Source organism: Canis lupus, chromosome 14 (assembly GCF_011100685.1).
Source record: "Canis lupus familiaris isolate Mischka breed German Shepherd chromosome 14, alternate assembly UU_Cfam_GSD_1.0, whole genome shotgun sequence".
Taxonomy (NCBI): domain Eukaryota; kingdom Metazoa; phylum Chordata; class Mammalia; order Carnivora; family Canidae; genus Canis; species Canis lupus.
In genome coordinates this window covers 4,573,467-4,590,999 of record NC_049235.1, presented here as the reverse complement: position 1 = coordinate 4,590,999, position 17,533 = coordinate 4,573,467, and the positions used below count along the sequence as shown (strand labels likewise).

The 17,533-nt window shown below is 52.4% G+C and overlaps 1 protein-coding gene across 6 annotated transcripts in view; it reads right to left on the bottom strand.

The window, feature by feature from the left end:
- PLXNA4 (plexin A4) overlaps window positions 1–17,533 on the bottom strand; it is a 427,913-nt gene that overhangs the window by 347,017 nt on the left and 63,363 nt on the right. For all 6 annotated transcript variants that reach the window (XM_038556478.1, XM_038556477.1, XM_038556480.1 and 3 more), the window contains exon 2: window positions 14,303–15,571. In XM_038556478.1, coding sequence (XP_038412406.1) covers window positions 14,303–15,487 — 1,185 coding nt within the window. In that variant the 5' untranslated portion in view covers window positions 15,488–15,571. The remainder of the gene's footprint in view (window positions 1–14,302; window positions 15,572–17,533) is intronic.

Here is a 17,533-nt window from a genome sequence, read left to right as displayed (position 1 = left end):
AAAAAACAATACAGAAGTCAAAGTTAGGAGGGAGCTTTCAAGGTTTAGTCTGATCTTTATGGTTCTTTCCTAAAATGAGGACATGGGGTAGGAGGCAGGTGGTGGAGGGTAAAAGGGACAGAAAGAAAAGAAGAAGGAAAAATCCAGATAAAGGGAGGACAGTGCCTTCTCCCTGGCAGACATACGAGCAGGATGCTATGCCAGCATGCCAAGGGCTGCCTAGGGCATGCTGGGAATCCTCATGGCCTTGCATGTTCCTGCCTCCTCTTCACAAGGAGCCCTCACCCCTAACTTCCTTGGGCTTAAGCTGTGCCACAGGGACTTTTGCCCTCATGGTGCATTTTCCAAGTAGATGAAGCTGGATGATCATCTATGGTGCAAAAGGAGAAACTGAGGCAGGGAGCAAGACCAGGCATGTCTGACACTCTCCCACCACCTTTGGCACAAACATGCACCTCGCTGGCATAGGCTGTAGGCTGCTCAGCCCCCATAATTACATTTCTGGAGTGGCCCATCACTGGACACCCTTCTTCCCCTCGGCCAGACCGAACACCAACAGATAAATACCCAACCCCCTACAAAAGGAGCAGCGTGCATGTTTGGCCGCTTGCAGCATGAATCATGGCTTGCTTGGAGGCTGCAAGTCTCTGCCACTCTGGCACCACGAGCGGCAGGGGGGCCAGGGAGGGATGTTTCCACGGGGGCGGGGGGGGCGGTAAGTGAGGACAGCTGAGCAGGGCAGCCTGGTGGCCACGGCCCTGCCCGTCTTCGGCTCGTGACAGTCAGGAGGCAGCCAGTCCGCTCGCCTGGACCTGACAACCATCCCGCACACTGCCCACCTGCCTCGGGGTGTTGTCATTGGGCTCCGATGGGACCAGGGCCACCGCTGGGGCTCCTCACGTGGCACTGGGACAACGATGGCTTTCTCCCGAGCATCCGCCCTTCCCACCACATATCGGTTTCTCCCTCTACATAGGGCCCCAGGTGATAAAGTTCTGATCGAGGCTTTCAGCCGGGTGCAGTCCAGGTCTGCAGGGATGCTGAGGTCCCCCAGCTGTGGCCCGAGGGGGGCCTACTTTTTGTTTCCTCAAAGCAGGGGCAATGGAGGTGGGTGGGACCTTTAACACCGAAGTAGCAGAGATGACACAGGACTCGGGATCACGTGGCAGCTCCCTTCCCAACCGCACAACTCAAATATAAAACAGTAAGACAGGACTGTCCTGAGGGCCAGGTGAGAAAACTGGTGTGAGGATGCTGGGTAAAGAGGAAAGCACCCTGTCAATGCAGGATGATAGTTTATATTTGTTTTTTGTTTTTTTTCATGGGAATCCTGCCCAGAACAGGGGTGGGATGGCTGCAGGGAGCATCCCTAGCATGGCCCCTGACCAGAGTGGGCTCCCTAAGGACGCCCCTATGCTGGGTCTGAGCTGTGGGAAGAGGGTAATTAGAGCACTGATCATTGCAGGGGGACCCCATAGGGACCACAGACCGGGGAGGCTGAGGTGTAAGGAGCAGAGATGCCGGGGCCGTGTGGGCCCTGGAAGGAAAGGCTAATTGCTGAAAGCCTTCGACAGGTGAGGGCTGGTGTGGATTCCAGAACACCCTGGGCAATGGGGGAGGAGAGTTTATACTCTTGCCATGGCCAAGCTCTCCCCTGGGCCCCATTAACAGCAAGATTAGAGCAGCAGCCAGGGGCACCAGGGGTGGACTGGACCCCACTATAATCAGGAACCCAGCCATACCTCTCCCTCGGTTGCTCCACAAATGCACACAAATGAGCTTTGGCCATTGTTATAATGCTTATTTGTTAGAGAGCAACTTCACTCTTACCAAGGAAAAAATAAGGATCTGTTCCATGGGGATGTATGAGGTGCCTATGTGGGCAACCCTGGGAACAGACAGGGTCCCATTAAAGCCTCAGACAGGGCCACCCCCTTCTGCCCCACGCAAGAAGATCCCAAGTCCGCTTTCCACAAACATCCTCACGGTTGCATGGCTTTATTAGTCAAGATCTGTAATCTAAAAATAAAAAATAAAATAAAAAAAAAGATCTGTGATCTACTGGATTCCAGGGACCATGAGCTCAAGGACAGGACCACGTTTTATGTATCTTCATACCCTTAGCTTCATTCCTGGTTCACAGTAGGTTGAGACATATGTGAGTTAAATGAACAGATAGACGGATGAGTAAATTAAAGCCTGATTTCCCAGTGGTTAACACTGCTGAACTAGAATCAGAAGGCCTAGACTTGAACCCCAACTCCACCACTTAATGCTGTGCGACCTTGAGCAAGGGTATCTAACCTCTCCGTGCCTCAGCTTATCATTGGTAGACCGGGGATAATAACAGGAGTATATACTTGCTAGTGCTGGGGTGAGGATTAAATGATTTAAGACACGTAGAACACCGTCTGGCACTTAGTAAATACTACAGGAGTGTCAGCTTTGTCGTTTGTCATCCTTAGACAATCCCAACAACCTCTGTGTGTCTCACGTTTTGGGGAAAATTCATGGTGTCCACCTCAGAGAGGTGTTACCACATTCAAAGAGGCTAATGTCTTCAAGATGAGATAGCAAAAGTAGTGTTTCCTAAAGATCTATAAGGCCTATGAGGCGGAAGGAAGGAACGGAGTGATGGCAGGATCCAGAACATTTATCGCTGTTTCATTTGGAACGCAAATTCTGGAACCGACCCCGGATCTACTGGATCAGGAACTCGGGGACCTGCATCTTAACCCCTTCCCAGGTAGGTGCTGGAGCCTCGTTCAGCAGGTGGGGAAGCACTGGCCTGGGACCCTGTGGAGGTCCCTTCCTTGCCAAGGACACCACAGCCCCGGCCCAGGGAGGGACGGTGCAGCCGCTCCAGAGCAGGCCCTCTGGATCCGGATAGAGAGGCTCGGTGGCAGGCTCCCGAGCGCTGGCGGTGAAGGCGGTGTGGACAGCGGAGCTGACACTCCAAATTACAATCTAACAGCTTAGTGCGCTTCCCCTGCGCACGGCGGCAAAGGTTACCGTGCAATTACGTGTCGCTACATACAAATGACAGAGCAGTTACGGTTACTTTACCAATTACAGGGAAATTGCTCCCACTCTGTAGACAGACTGGCACTCTGAAGAGCTCTATCATCTCCATGGAAAGGGGGTTTTAATTCCACCGGCAGCCTTCCCCCGCCGTCTCCCCAGACTCCCTGGGGGCAGAGCTGCAAAGCAGTCCCCGAGGACCCCAGAGGTGTCCGATGGCCTCTGCAGAGACTCCGAAGGGGGTGGAGGAGACAGCAGGGCATCTGGTTGGGAGTTCCTCGGTACCGCCTCCTGCCCCGTGCCCTGGGGACATACTCATAAGGAACCTCTGTCACCCTGACACCTGTGCCAAGCCACCAGGAAGGCCTTGGGTGGTAAGGCAGCAGGGGCCCGGTCCTGAAGCTGCTTCTCACTCTGGCTAATGCGGCCCTTAGCCTGGCTTCTGCTGGCACCTCCCCTGCCCAGTGGGGCTGTCTCAGCCCCGCCCCCAGGTGCCCCACCTTTGCAGAAACCCCTCATCGAGTCCTTATTATGGAAAGGTCAGAACTAGGCCAGAGCTCAGTGATCCAGATGTGGTGCTAATGAGGTAAGGGTCACCAGGTCCATCCCCCCGTGGGCCAATTAGCTCAGCTCTAGGACACAGCCTCTTCCATAGCCACAGGACACCCCCTTACCCTAGGCATTGACTGTTTACAAATATCCCGAATTGATCCAAAGGAGGCCCACCAGGTAGGCCAGCAGGCTTGGGCAGATAGATGCGGCCAACTCCTTCAAACAGGGATGCAGCCGCCAACTGCTCGGGGTCGGCAGCAGTGATCTTGAGCCCAGGGTGGAAAATACAAAGTCAGACCTGGTCCCCTCTTGCTCTGTGGGCAGCTCCTGGTCCAGCAAGGGGAGGAGTCCTTCCATCTAGGAGCAACCAGCTCTCCTGCCCTTCCTAAATGTAAAGGCAGCATCTCGTCTCGTGCAGAGCAGTCCTGGGCACCCCAGGCTCACCCCCAAAGCTGGAAGGCCAGATCATCACACAGGGGGAGAAGGTACCAGACACTTGCCCAAGCTTACCCACTGAAGAGCCTTTAGCTGGGCTTTTGTCCATCAAACTTTTGGTACCTTAGGCTATTGGAACTCCTGTTTCTATAAGGGGAAACCGAGGTCCTAACTGAAAACAACACTATTTACTGTAGGCATAAGGACAAGTAGGAAGGGAAGAAGTGAACAAAGGCCTCAGTGAGGACACAAAAAGGTGAAGATGGAAACATCTTATCGGTTTCTGCCCCCTTCTCAGTGGGGGATATAGACCTAGGCTATGACCTAGATAAGGCCATACATGCCCTGCCTCAGTTGTATACACAGTGCTTGAGGTAGAGGGGGCACACAGAAGCAGCAGGGATTCGCAGGAGAGGTGAGTCGGGGCCTAGTTCTGAGTGCTCCATCCAGCACAGGGCACGGCCACGCTTTCACACCTTGGCTGTCTCAGAGAAGGCAAAAAACTCCAAGAGTCCCATTTTGCAGAGGAGGAAATAGAGGCCTACAGAGCAAAATGACCCCCCTGCCATGTGACCTATTAAGTTGATGGAGAAATGGCACCAGAACCCCAGATCCTGGTCTGGAAGGCAAACACTCATCTTACATAGGGGTTTTCTCCAGGTTCCTATAGGGTGGTGCCAAAGGAACCTATTCCAGGGCCAGGACCTGGGCAGGGAAGACTTCTCCGTCCTGCCACCCAGGACAAACGCTCTGCCTTCTTGGGGCCTCTGGAAGCAACTAACTCTCCACTACGAAGGAGGCTGTTGGCCAATCATCAGAACAGGGCTTCCTCCCTTCCTGGTCTTTGGTCCTAAAGGAAAGTGAGGGCTACAGTTTTGAAAAGAAATGTGAGTTAGGAGAAAAAGAGGAGGGATGCCCATGAGGGGCTTGTTGCTGTGGAAGAGAAAAGGTCTTGGATTCTTCAAGCTCAGCAGCCCTAAATTCTTCCCATTAATTAATTACATTTACACACACACACACACACACACATCCCCAAAACTGATCAGAGCAGACTTCCCCTGGAAATAGGGAATCAGTGAATTATGCACATGGGATTTTTTTAAAGGGGGATATTGATCAGATAAGCTGAAGTAGATCATGTCTAAATACAGACTCCAGTTGTAAAGCTCCACAGCACAAGAAGGCAATAATTACCCACCTATTGGGGGCCCCAGCTCAAATATGACCACTGACCCCCAAGGTGTTAATAAAGGCAACAGGGTCTGAGGTCCAGGGTGCAGCTACCCCTTGAGATGACTCTAAGCACCTTCTGAGGGTCGAGGGAGAAGTAAGCAGACAGAGTCCTCGGGGAGCTGGGAACATCTTGAGGAGGCTTTCAGAGGCTTAGGGTGACTCTTAGCAAAAAGCTTCCTACTCCATAAAATAGTCCAATGTGCCTGAGTGCTCATTTCTGTAACAAAGACAAAAATCCCCCAAAATGGGACTCTGCGGCCCACCAACCAACCACTTTACTATTCTACATAAAATTCCCTTTCTCTTTTCTGAGCTCTAATCGTCCCTGAACTCTCTTGAGAGCCAGGGAAGTCCCATAGCAGGTGAAGGCCGGCCCTCCTACCCTGGCTGTGAACACAGACGTCAAAAACAGAGTGAGGGAATGGGGCGTCATCCACTTCCTTACTATAGCACCACCACAGAATGATTCCTGTACCGTGTCTTTTTCCAGCGAGATTGTAGGGGAAATGGACATGGACAGAGACACAGAGGGGAAGCCAGCAAACCCACAGTCACAACAACCGAGTTAGACAAAACTGTTATGGAAGGGGCTTCATGAGAAGTATCTCGGGGTTGGAAGAACAAACAACCCAACAAATCACACCAAGGTTCCCAGGAGTCAAGTGCCCTGTTTCCAAGCATCTTGAAAGGGTGGATACTAAAATATAGGACAGAAGGTCACCATGGTTTAGGAGTTCTGTATGTGCATGTGGCCTCTGATGCAAACATTCACTGGACTAACGCACGTAACTAGCTGTGAATCAATGGAAATGATGTGCTAAAAGCAATGCTTATTTTTATACTCATTTTAATATTTCTATGTGTGTTTGAGACTGTGTCCAATCCCACCAGATCACTAAGCAGCCTTTCACTCATCATCATAATAAGTTATCCTTCCAAGATGAAACTAATGCCACTATTTTGAGCTGTTTTCCCAAGAGAGAGGCTTAGGCCAAGTGCACTCTCTGAGGCCTGTAACCAACAGTTAGGTGTAGCAATGCACCCCTCCTAGGAATAGCTGAGTAGAGCCAGCAAAGAGTAACCCCAAACCAGGATAGGATCTGGGGGGTTGAGCCCACAACCTTCTCCTCACTAGCTCAGCTGTTGAGAGCCCCGGTTCCTCCCTCTGACAAGCAGACAGGTCCAAGATACCATGACCAGAACTAGAGGCCAGTGGAGCAAGAAAACCAGGACCTCAACTCCACTGGCCCAGTTCTGCAGATGGCCACCACGCAGAGGCTCATCCAGTGGCCCAAACTGGGTGACCATAGGGAAATACCAGGGAAGGCTTCCCAGCATTGGGAATGGTGCCAAGCACAGCCCCGTTGGGTGCTGCTCTGTCCATTTGTGCCTTGGCTTCAAAGGTCGCCAGTGGCTACCTGTCAAGGGCAAAGAAGTTGCACACTGCTCATCATCCCACATTCTCACTCCCCTTCCAGACGGCCTCAGCGCCACCAAAGCTGTAATTGGAGCAGGGCACGCCACAGTGATTAAGTCTGTGTGTTTTCTGGCAGGCCCTGGGAAGCAGTGGCCCCACTGGCCAGGCTGAATTATGGGGAGAGGTCACTCCCTTGTTAGTGGGAATAAATTTTATTAGCCTCACTCTTGTTGCCATGCATCTTCCCCTCTTGCTCCTCAGGCCTGTGTGTGAGTCTGGATAATGTTGCCTGCATACAGGATAAATCAGCCAAACAAATCCCATTATATTTTGGAACACTGACAGAGACACAGTAATGACACCGGGACTGGGAAAAGACGTGGGCTTGCTTCTCCCGCGGATCCCGTTTCATCTACGTGGACAGCACGTGGGGCCCAGTCCTCCAGGGGAGAAAAAATGTAAATGGAGAGGCCAACTGGGAAACTCCCGTAGTTGTCTTTTTCCCCCTCCTCTCCACTAACTCTGCTAAGGAAAAGAAGCAAACCTCCTGCACCGATGCGCAGTCATTCCCCTCTGCCTTGCAAAAACCGAGGGACACCTGAAGGTGACAGCAGGGGGGTCTGACTTGAAATGTAGCCTCTCCTTCAAATGTCTTCACTTTGCATCTGCAACATGGGCCAGAGGGATGGGCAGGCAAACGAGCACATTCCAGGCCTGGGCTAGAGAACGCAGCATCTGGGTGAGCCCAGATCTCTGAAACGCAGATACTGGTGAAGCCAAAATATAAGCCTGAAATCCTAGCAGTGTTATTAAATCCCTTTCTGCCCCACCAGAGGTTCATTCCAACCACAGGAGAACCTTACAGGTGGGGCGGTGAGGATGTGGAAGCATCTTGCAAACACAAGGTGTTCCGTGCCTCTCGGTATTTATTAATGTCTTCGTAGTTCTCTTTCCTTAGGAGTCTCAACACACTTTATGAAAGGGATATTGTTTTTGCCACCTCCTTCCTGGAGATGAAATGTGTAATTCAGAGCAAAAGGGAAGCTGCTCACCAGCCCAGTGACATCTCATAGGATGGGACTGGCTGAGACCCAGGGGCCCGAAATCTCCAGCCAGAATCCTGGCCAAGACACCACCCTGTGAGGGTGACAGGACTGGAAGGAAAGGCCCGGAATGCAGAGCTGGACCGTAAAGTCTGGCTGGTCTGTATGCTCACGAATGAGAGACCCAGCTGCTGATTTGGGTTGGGCTGCCGCATGCCGTATGGGCCATGTGTGTGTGCACACACGTGCACACACGTGAGAGGGATCTCTCTGCATTAGCTGTTCCACGTAGTGGGTGGGTGGAGGAGAATGCATCGCAGAAAGAGGAGGAAGAGGGATTTAGGAGGTAAGTGGAACACAGCAGAGTGAGCAGCAGAGGCAGGGCTGAGGGGCCTCCGAGGTCTCTTGGCAGCTGTCCGTGTTCAAATTCTGCACACGGGACTCCTGGGTCTCCATCACTCCCCCTGCTGACTCAGCAGGCTCCAAGGTGGCATCTGGGGGGATACATCCAGCACACCACCCAAGGCCCAGCCACCATCCTGTAGCCCAAAGCACCATCTGTGGGTACTTAGCTGGGACTTTCCCTGCAAAACCTGCTGGCCAAAAAGGGGGAGATGGGTGGCCTTCTCACCAGCATACCCAGAACAGAAGCCAAACCTGGAGGAGAGAAACACTTGCTTCTGTAAAGACTGGGGTTGCAATATGACAGGCCCCCCGCCCCAGGGCCAAACTTGAGGTCTGGAGTACTGGGTCAATGGGCTGTGAGAGCTGGGTGCCTGGGCCCGTGAGAAAGGAGACAGGTGACTTGAGCTGTCACTGGGACTTGAGTGTGTGTGTGCTCTGAGCATGTTTGGTGGGCCTGGTGTGTGTGTGTGTGTGAGAGAGAGAGACAGAGACAGAGACAGAGAGACAGAGAGACAGAGACATGTAGTGGAGCTGAGGAAGGAGGCATGGGGCCTGCAAGAGGAGGAGTTCCTGGTCTGAGCGGCAAGAGAAAAACCTTGCCTAGCGCCATGAACAACAGGATACACCCCATCTAGCCAGAGCTGCACTTCCTGCTGGCCAGGAGTAAGAAAACACTCTGAACAGACGAGCAGAAGCCAGCCCCCGGAGCCCGGGGTGGCCGCCTGACCATTCCGGATGCTCACTCTTATGGAGTTTCAGGATCCCAGGCGCCAGACAAACCTGAGTAACCCATCCAGGCCAGGATGGGAGGCCAGCCCAAGACTGGGGTGTGTGTGGGGGGCTGTGTGTGTGTGTGGGGGGGTGATCCTGTCTCCTCCCAGGGCTTCAGTGCCTGTAAAACCAAGGCATACAAGAGTCAAAGCAAGGGCACCTGTGAGGAGGGTTCTCCTGTCGGACGTGAAGAGAAGCTTGGTGGGGTTAAAAATCAAAAGCTCAGTCCCTGTACCTCTGTGAACCTTGTGGAATGATAGAGCAGGGCTGGCGGGTAAGCCCCATGTCGGATATATGGTTTAGCAATGGTCCTCAGCCAGAGACTTCCAGAAATGTGAGAGGCTTTTCTAGTTCTTGCAGTGACGGGGGTCCCAGGATTGTCAATGCCCTGCAATGCCCCAACAACCCCCACACCATAGACTGTCCCACACCGGATGCCACTAACACACCAATGAGCACACTGGGGAAACACTGAGCTGAGAATTAGGATGCAGAGTAGGTTCTAGTCTACCAATCCTATGACCTTGAGGGCCATACTTGACTTTTCTGTTCCTCCAGTTCCTCAAGTGGAGATGATGTTGCCTTTGCTTTACCCTGCAGCACCATTTTGAGAAGAAAAGTAGGTGATGAGCCCCTCTGTAAACTGTTAGGCACAATGCGAAGCCCTGCAATGGGATTGCCAGGCAGCTCGGAGGTCACCGCTCTCCACTCCCACTACGGACACCTGACCAGTGTCAGGCAATGATTCTGGATAAAAGTTTCTCCCCCAAGCACCTATGTTTTGTATTGCAAGGTCACTCGAAGTTCAAGGATTGAGGGGAAGATTAAGAATTTGATTTTTGCCCCATCTAGCTTTATCAGCACTAAAGCTGACACTCCCTGACTCCCATGTCCACTTCTCAATTGGATCCAAACTCACACAGATTTAGTGGCGTGAGAGATGACCTTTCCCATGACCACAGCCGTTGTTCCCGTCACACAGGTCAAAATCACCTGCTGGGGTGCATCTCTCTCCTGGACTCTTGAGCCCCCGGACACTGATGTCATTTCATGATTTTGGCATCCACTAGGAAGGCGTACATTGCCAGGGCCTGATAATTGTTTCATTTATTCATTAATTCATTTGGAGGTGGGAGGGATAGTGTTCCATGAGTTACCTCAGGAGGCTGAGGAGGCATGGAGAGCTATGCCTGGGGACCCTGGGGGCCAGGCCACTTGGTCCATGTAGAGCACAAGAGCCTTGGCCCACAATAGCACGCTCTCCAGCCTGGCTGCCCCCCTCCAGGTCAGGAGTATCAGGGCTCCCAGGAAAAGTCTGGAGCTGTCACCTTGGCCTGCTCAGGACCATGGCACATGACAGAAGCCATAGGCAATGGGCTCCTCGTGCCAATCATCTTGTGCTCTGCATACAGACGGTTTGGGGAGCTGGGTAACGGCTTTCAAAAGAAACCAGAGACAGAGACCATCTGAGGGCTGAACAGGAGAAACAGAGCTTACATGTTAGCATTAACCCTCCTAGATGTGGGTAAGCAAAGGGCCTCAGATTGGTCCCTAGTCCCTTGAATCTCAAAATAGAATGGGATCCCTGGCTGATGCCTCTAGGACCCTCTTTCTGCCCATGCCCTCCTGAGACCTAAAGAACATTTTTCAGACTCTAGGCCATTTGTTCTTGGATACCTCTTTCTATTAGGGCTGATTAGAAAAAGAATGGCCTAGAAGGCAAAGTTGGAAGTCACTTCCATCTCCCACAAGCACCAGAAAATACCAGGGCTGCTTTCCTAGCCTCTACGCACCTGCCCGACACCCACTCAGAGATTTGTGTGTGCGACGCATTTACATTCCCAGGAGGAGGCCACTCCGGCCCGCCATCCTCTGTTTCTGGTGGGCTCCACCAGCCTTCCCTGATTCACCTGGCATTAAAGCTACAGGGAGCTCTCTGGGAGCCTGCAGGCCGAGTTCCACACCTCTCCCTTGGTCTGGCCACCAGGCTACAGCTCACCATGTGCCTCCATGAATGCTCCGTGGCACGGCAGCCCAGGTCACACAGATGTTCCCTTCCCACACCGCCTCATCTTCCGTGAGCATATGCAAAGTGGCAGCTGGGATTTAGGGAGGGGGAGAGGGGCCTCACAGCGCACACTGCTCCCTGGTCTGAGTTCCAGAGGCCCGAGTTCAGGGGAAGGAATGTGGACCCCAACAAATGGGAGAGGCCAGAAGACCCTGAAGGATATCACAGGATGAGCATTCTAGCCTTGGGGAATGAAGACAACAGGAACACAATAAAAGCAAATCACTGGTCAAGAAGTACAAACTTGCAGCTATAACATAACTAAGTCCTGGGGATGTAATGTACGGCATGGTGACTGTATCGTATACTTGAAGGTTGCTAAGAGAAAGATCTTAAAAGTTCTCATCACAAGAAAAAAAAATTGTAACTTGGTGTGGTTAACCAGACTTGCTGCGGTGATCACTTTGCAATACATACAAATATCGAATCATTACATTCATTGTACACCTGAAACCGAGACCATGCCCTGCATCAGTTATATCTCAATTTAAAAAAAAATGAACCACTAGTCACACCTTTTCAAACTCCCTGCATCGTAATTATGATAAAGCCCAGAGGGAACACCTAGCCTGCAAAACACGAATGTTAAAAGTCAACCTCCTGTGCCCAGGCTTCCCTCCTTCCGTGGTTACACAGGGCACGCTCCAGGACACGGGCCATCCATCTGAGATTCTGTCCCACGTCACAGGCCTCCGGGGAATCTTGGACTCAGAGGCAAGAGAGAACTCTAGATTCACCTTGCCGATCCTTGCCTCGAGGCAGGAAGGGAGAACGGAAGGGAACCCAGCAGCCATGTGAATGGGTGGAGGAGAAGCTGGGTTTGCAAGCGGTGCGCCCAGCAGGGCTCCTCCCTGGGGAGCCCCAGGACTCCGGCCCGGCTGATGGCATGGGGAGCATGTGTGGTCTGAGCTGGGGCCAAGTGAACTGTAGCCGAGCGCCGGAGCACCGGAGCACCGGAGCAAAGTAATCCAAGCGCCGGCCGAATCAAAGGAAACCGATACTTGACATTACAAGCTGGCATGGCCTTTTACACTGGCTGGGGAGACAGCCCAGCCCGGTGTGGAGTTTCTGGCCTCCTCCTTTCTGCTCTCAGCCCTGAACTTGCCTCTAACTTGAAAGGGCTAATTAAAGCCCACAGAAAAATCAAAAGCTTGTTATCTGCCTCCATGACTCCCAGCCCTGGCATTAGCCTGCCTTGCAAAGCTGTCGTCCCTCTGTTCTCTCCAAGGCCACCATGCGGTCTTAGGACCCGCAGCTCTGCAGACTTCCCTCATGAACTTTGCTTTTTGTATTGTGGCAGGGGGCAAGGGCGGGACAAACACCTGCCCATAGGCAGCCAGGCTGATCCCGGTGGCTGATTCTACTCCCAAAAGCCTCACCCGAAAAGACAGAATTTGAGCAAGTTTTCTACAGAAAAGCATCTAACAGGAAAAAATAGCCAACCCCTCTGATCTCAAAAGAACTAGCTGTTTCACAAGCACACTGTGTAAACTTGCATTTCTGAACATAGGGTGTGTGCGTACATGTGCAAGCTGGTAGGGGCATTGACTGCATGTGTGCACACGTGCACGTGTAGGTATGGGGTGTGTATGTGTGTGCATGAGTGTGTGCAAGTGGGATTTCCTTCTTCAAAAGGCCAGGGAAATTTCCCTCAAGTGCTGCGTCTGACTTTGTTTTCCAAAATATGTGACCTTGGGCAATTCATTCAACTTGAAGGTTGAGACCAGAGGGTCTCCAAGGGCCTTCCCCATGCCAGCTTCCTACCATCATCCCCCCCCAGGGAGCTATGCTTGGATGTGTAGTATACATACACCCAACACAGCCCCTGACCCGTGCTTCATAGCCTGCATTTGGGAGAAATCCATGGCCCCCCAGTTCATAAACCTCTCCCCTCAACTCTACTGAGTGGATCAGTCATTGCCCCAAACCAAAGGCTCCCAAAGATACGTCACCCGCTAGGGTTCGGCAGGTACGGTGGAGTCCCCTCCACCCTCTCCAGCCAATGGTGCCTCTCCCATTTCCTCTGTGACACTAGGGGACTCTTGGCTTCTCAGTACCTCCAAGAAACGGCCTCTTTTAGTTTCAGCCCAGGCACCTGGAAAACTCACCACTGAGAACAGCCTGAGCCTAAAGGTTAGAATACCAAAGATAAACCCTCCCTTCCTCTCCATCTCTCCAGCGCCCGCAGGAATGGCCTCCTCACAGGCTGCCTGGGTGCAGCGCCCCCTGAAATGTGCTTGGCAAGTGGCCATACTTCATGAAGGGAAACTTGGACTTTTAAAGCCAATCAAAATACAGTTTCGTACTATGGAATTCCACCAAAGTTGGACTGGCCATCAAGAATCACATACTTCTACTTGTATGTGAATTTTCCTTTCTTCTCTCTACGTTAAGATTACAGGATGGATTTTTCTCAAACCAGGGTCATGATCTTTTAAGTGAATGATAAGAAGGGGAAGCACATGGACACAGGACATAGAAAATGCTCAGAACGGAGCCTTCTAAGCTACTGGAATCATTTTAAAAATGAATAGAAGTCCAGCCACAGCAAGCCAGGTTACAAGTGAGTTCAGCTGGGAGAGGCAGGAGGCTATGTCCCCTGTTGCACCTGTGACCTCCCAGCAAGGCCCTGGAAGGCCTCCTAAACCAACCCTTCATTCTCACCTTTTGCGGTTTCCTCCAGCGCTTCGGTCACCCACTACTGTTCCAAGGTTGCTGGGCATATCTCTTCCATGGAACAGTACACACGGAAGATGCTTACTATATGCAGGCTTCTGAGCAAGCTCTGCTTTCGCCTCTATGCTCACTGGACTCCCACCCTACTTCTGCTCTCATTTTGCCCTTTCCTAAAGATACTCAAGAAATTAAAAACACAATGTCCCTGAAGTTCTAGATCTATCCCAAATGTAGACTGACTAGCTCATTCTAGTAATGGTTTTATTTTAGCTCCCAGGAAAGTGATTTGCAGGCATGGTCAGTACGAAGGATGGGGACATGTCTTGTGCAGAGCACACGGTAATCTAGCCTTAACAATGCCCGGTACATGTGACACCTATAAAACATAATTCCCACTCATTCCTAGCATGCCCTCCTATAACCATGAGCCAGTATGGAACTGAGAAAAGTGCTCAGTTAAGAAATCTGCCTTTCAGCAATACCTCCAGCTCTGATAAGCTCAGTGTCATAGCCATAGCACATTGGAGCTTGTGGTGATCTGAGTCCGGTGAGACCCAGGGACGGAGGTACTTGTCTCACGTGCAAAATGGGATGGGTGACTCACATCCCATGGAAGCCACAGGCCAGAGTCCCCCTGCCACACCCCGCCACCCCAGCCCACAGGCCCTCCCCCTGACTCACCGCACTGCTGCAGGGAATGTCCTTCACCTTGAGCCAGGCTAGGTCCAGCGTACCCTCCCCCCGATAGCAGGACTGCAGCCGCTCCTTAATGCGATCATTGATCTGCTTCAAGATGAAGATGCACAGGGCCGACTCATCCAGGGATTTCATTTTCCGCTTCTGGCCCTTGGAGAAGACAGTGAAGAGGAGGTCATCCTCTGGACGGACTCCAAGGGTCTGGGCGAGCACAGCCCCGGCTTTGGACAGGTAGGCAGCCTGCAACAGGCGGTACTCCACCCCACTGCGCTCACAGCCAATGGGCACCTCCACATAGGAGTTGAAGGCAGTGTCCTCCTTGCAAAGCCTCACGAGTTTGGATGTATAGACCTGCTCCTTTGTGGTCGAGCCTGGTGGAGACACCATCTCAGGCTGAAGGGTCAAAAAGTAGACAAAATTGCCACTGCTGAAGCCATAGACATAGTAGATATCAAAGTCGGGGATGACGGTGAAGGTGTCCGAAGGGATTTTAATCATTGAGGCCACAAACTCATCATGAAAGACATAAGCGAACATGCCATCTGCCTCGGAGTTCTTGGTCAGCCTCCGGCTGGAGATGGTAGGGAAGTACTCCGGTTTGCCATCCACGGCTGTGGCAATGAAGAGCTTGTCGTCCAGGTTGCTGTAGGAGACGATCACTCCAAAGACAGAGCCGCTCTCGTTGACTCCCGACAGGTAGTGCTCCTTCTTGTGAAAAGGCTCCCCCAGCTTGAAGAGGTCCTCCAGCCTGAGCAGCTTGCAGATGCCTTGATACAGGCTCCCACAGGCAATGAGCCTGTTCTCCTTATAGTCTATCAGGAGCATCTTGTTGACATTGTTGGTGGTGGTCAGGGGCTCGTTGCACGTCTGGACGATTCGGGGAGGGTAACACTTGGGGTTGTCCTCGTCCGGCCCCGTCTGGTGGGTCACCAAGACCTTCAGGTCACTGGAAAGCTTGTAGATCCGGTTGACGGCCCCCAAGTAAATGTGCCCTGTCCTCTCGTCCACCACCAGGTGGTTGAAACCCTCAGCTGGCTCCCCACGGAATGTGACAAAGGACCGCTTCTGTGACAGCGGGGCTGGCTGCCGGGGGAGCAGAGTGGAGGAGCCCATCCCTACCATCAGGAGATGGGAGAGAAAGCAAGTCCAGTTCCAAGGCATGGCTTTCATTTCAGAAACAGGTCCTCCTTGCAGCGTGGTAGCACTTGGCACAGGAGTCCCCTCGGAGGGCCAGGACTCAGGAGGAAAGGCTCCCTGTGGGGGAAAGCAAAGATGTGATATTGGACAACAAGGATAATGGCTTAGTTTCACCTCACAGCTTAGGCCACTGGACCCCGAAAGCCCTCTGCACATGCCAGGACACAGAACTACACTGGAGAAGCCAAAGACCAAGGGACTCTGCCCCCATGTGTGTGGGGGGACAGGCAGGGCTGGGTGGCAGCAGTGCCAGGAGGGCGACCTCAACAATAACAATAATGGTAATGATAACAATAGCAATGAGGAGGAGGAGGAGGAGGAGGAACAGACATGGCCACCCAATGCCTGGCTTTGTAACAGTCACCGTCCAGCACCTTCCATAGACTGTCTCATTCCAACTCACAAACCCTTCAGTGTTGGCTCTCTTCCACCTGCCCCTCTAGACCCACTCTCTGCCCTTCTCTGTGCCCAGGAGGCTGAGCTGTATGGACTGCATATCTGTGGGTTGCTGACCCTGGGGCCTGGTTATGTGCAGCCAGTTGGGAACATGAGCGGAAGGCTGGCAGGAAGGGGACGGGACAGGAGGATGGAGGTGGGCTGCATGCTCTGGCTCCCACCCTCACCCACAGGTCCCAGTGGACTTGTCTCCAGGTTCTGTGAACCACCTCCTGCCTACCCCCAGTTGGTCCTAGAGGAGGTAACAGGGCCTCACCGTTCCTACTCCCAAATACTGCTCTGCCTCTGTCGGAGCCACACCTTTGTGAAGGGTTCCTATATCACCCTTTGCACAAATAACCGGATTTCTGTGTGCTGTCTCCTGCTGGGACCCTGACTCGTAGTCCTCTGAATTGGGGTAGCTGTCCCCACTGCAGAGCTTAGGGAAGGTTTACAGCCTGCATAGCTACAAGTGGTAGAAATAGATTCAAACCCAAGAGTGCAAGTCTACAGTGGGTTCTCCTTAACTGCATCCATCTCGGTCTACCCCAGCCGGGCACAGGGGAGGCTGTATACCAGTTACTGTCTATGCACAGCACAGAGTGCAAACAACCCTTCCTCGGGGGCTGTCGGTGACACCCCAGCCCTCTGGGTTGACACCTACGCTTCTCCTTTGAGCCTCCCCACTGCCAAATGGTGTATGAGGCCAAAATGTAAAAACCACATCCTGGATCTCTTGCACCACGGCAGCAACCAGTCCTCGAGGTATGCTGCCCGGCTCTGAGCCCTGATGTCATTTTAATGAGGCAGATCCTGGCTGCCTCCCCTATTGGGGCCTCCTCTGAGAGGTTTTCATTAAAGGGAGAGAACAAATAGTTTGAGAAGTGGTCCAGTAAATAAATAAATAAATAAATAAATAAATAAATAAATAAATAAATAACTCCCCATGGAACAAAATAGCTCTCGGTCCTAACAGTCTCCTTCATTTCTACTCTAGAGGACGGTGTCATATTCCTTCCTATTTGAGAGAAATCGGGGCAGGAATGGCCCACATCCAATTTGGGGGCATCTCAGCTTTGTGAAACTTGTCGTGTTCACCCCCCAAATCCTCAATAACAGGGTGGTGGGAAGAGGTAGAGCAAGAGAGCCCCCACGGGGAGAGTTGCAAGTTTCCATGAAGACAGAAGAAAAGAAGAAAGCCAAGACTTGATGTTGTCAGCTGAAACCCTGACAGAAACCCCAGGCCTGCTCAAATGCACATAAGAGGAGCCCTGGCTGTGTAGCCACGGCCCAGGACAGTCCTGCCAACCCAGGGCCTTCATTCACTCCCCCAGGTGACCGATACTGGCACAGGGCGTACACGGCATGTGCAGAATGCCGCGGGGTCCCAGCACAGCCAGGCTGATTGGGCCCTCAAAGAACCTGAGGTCAGGTCGGGTAGGTGCCACCAGAACCTAACTTATGCAGACAGCAAAATGCTGCGTGACAGATCATAGAATGCTCAGCAGGTCCCTTGAGGAACACTGACTCCTAGCTCGGGGTGAGGGAGAAAGCGGTGGGTGGCATTAGGGCCTGGCCGAGAAC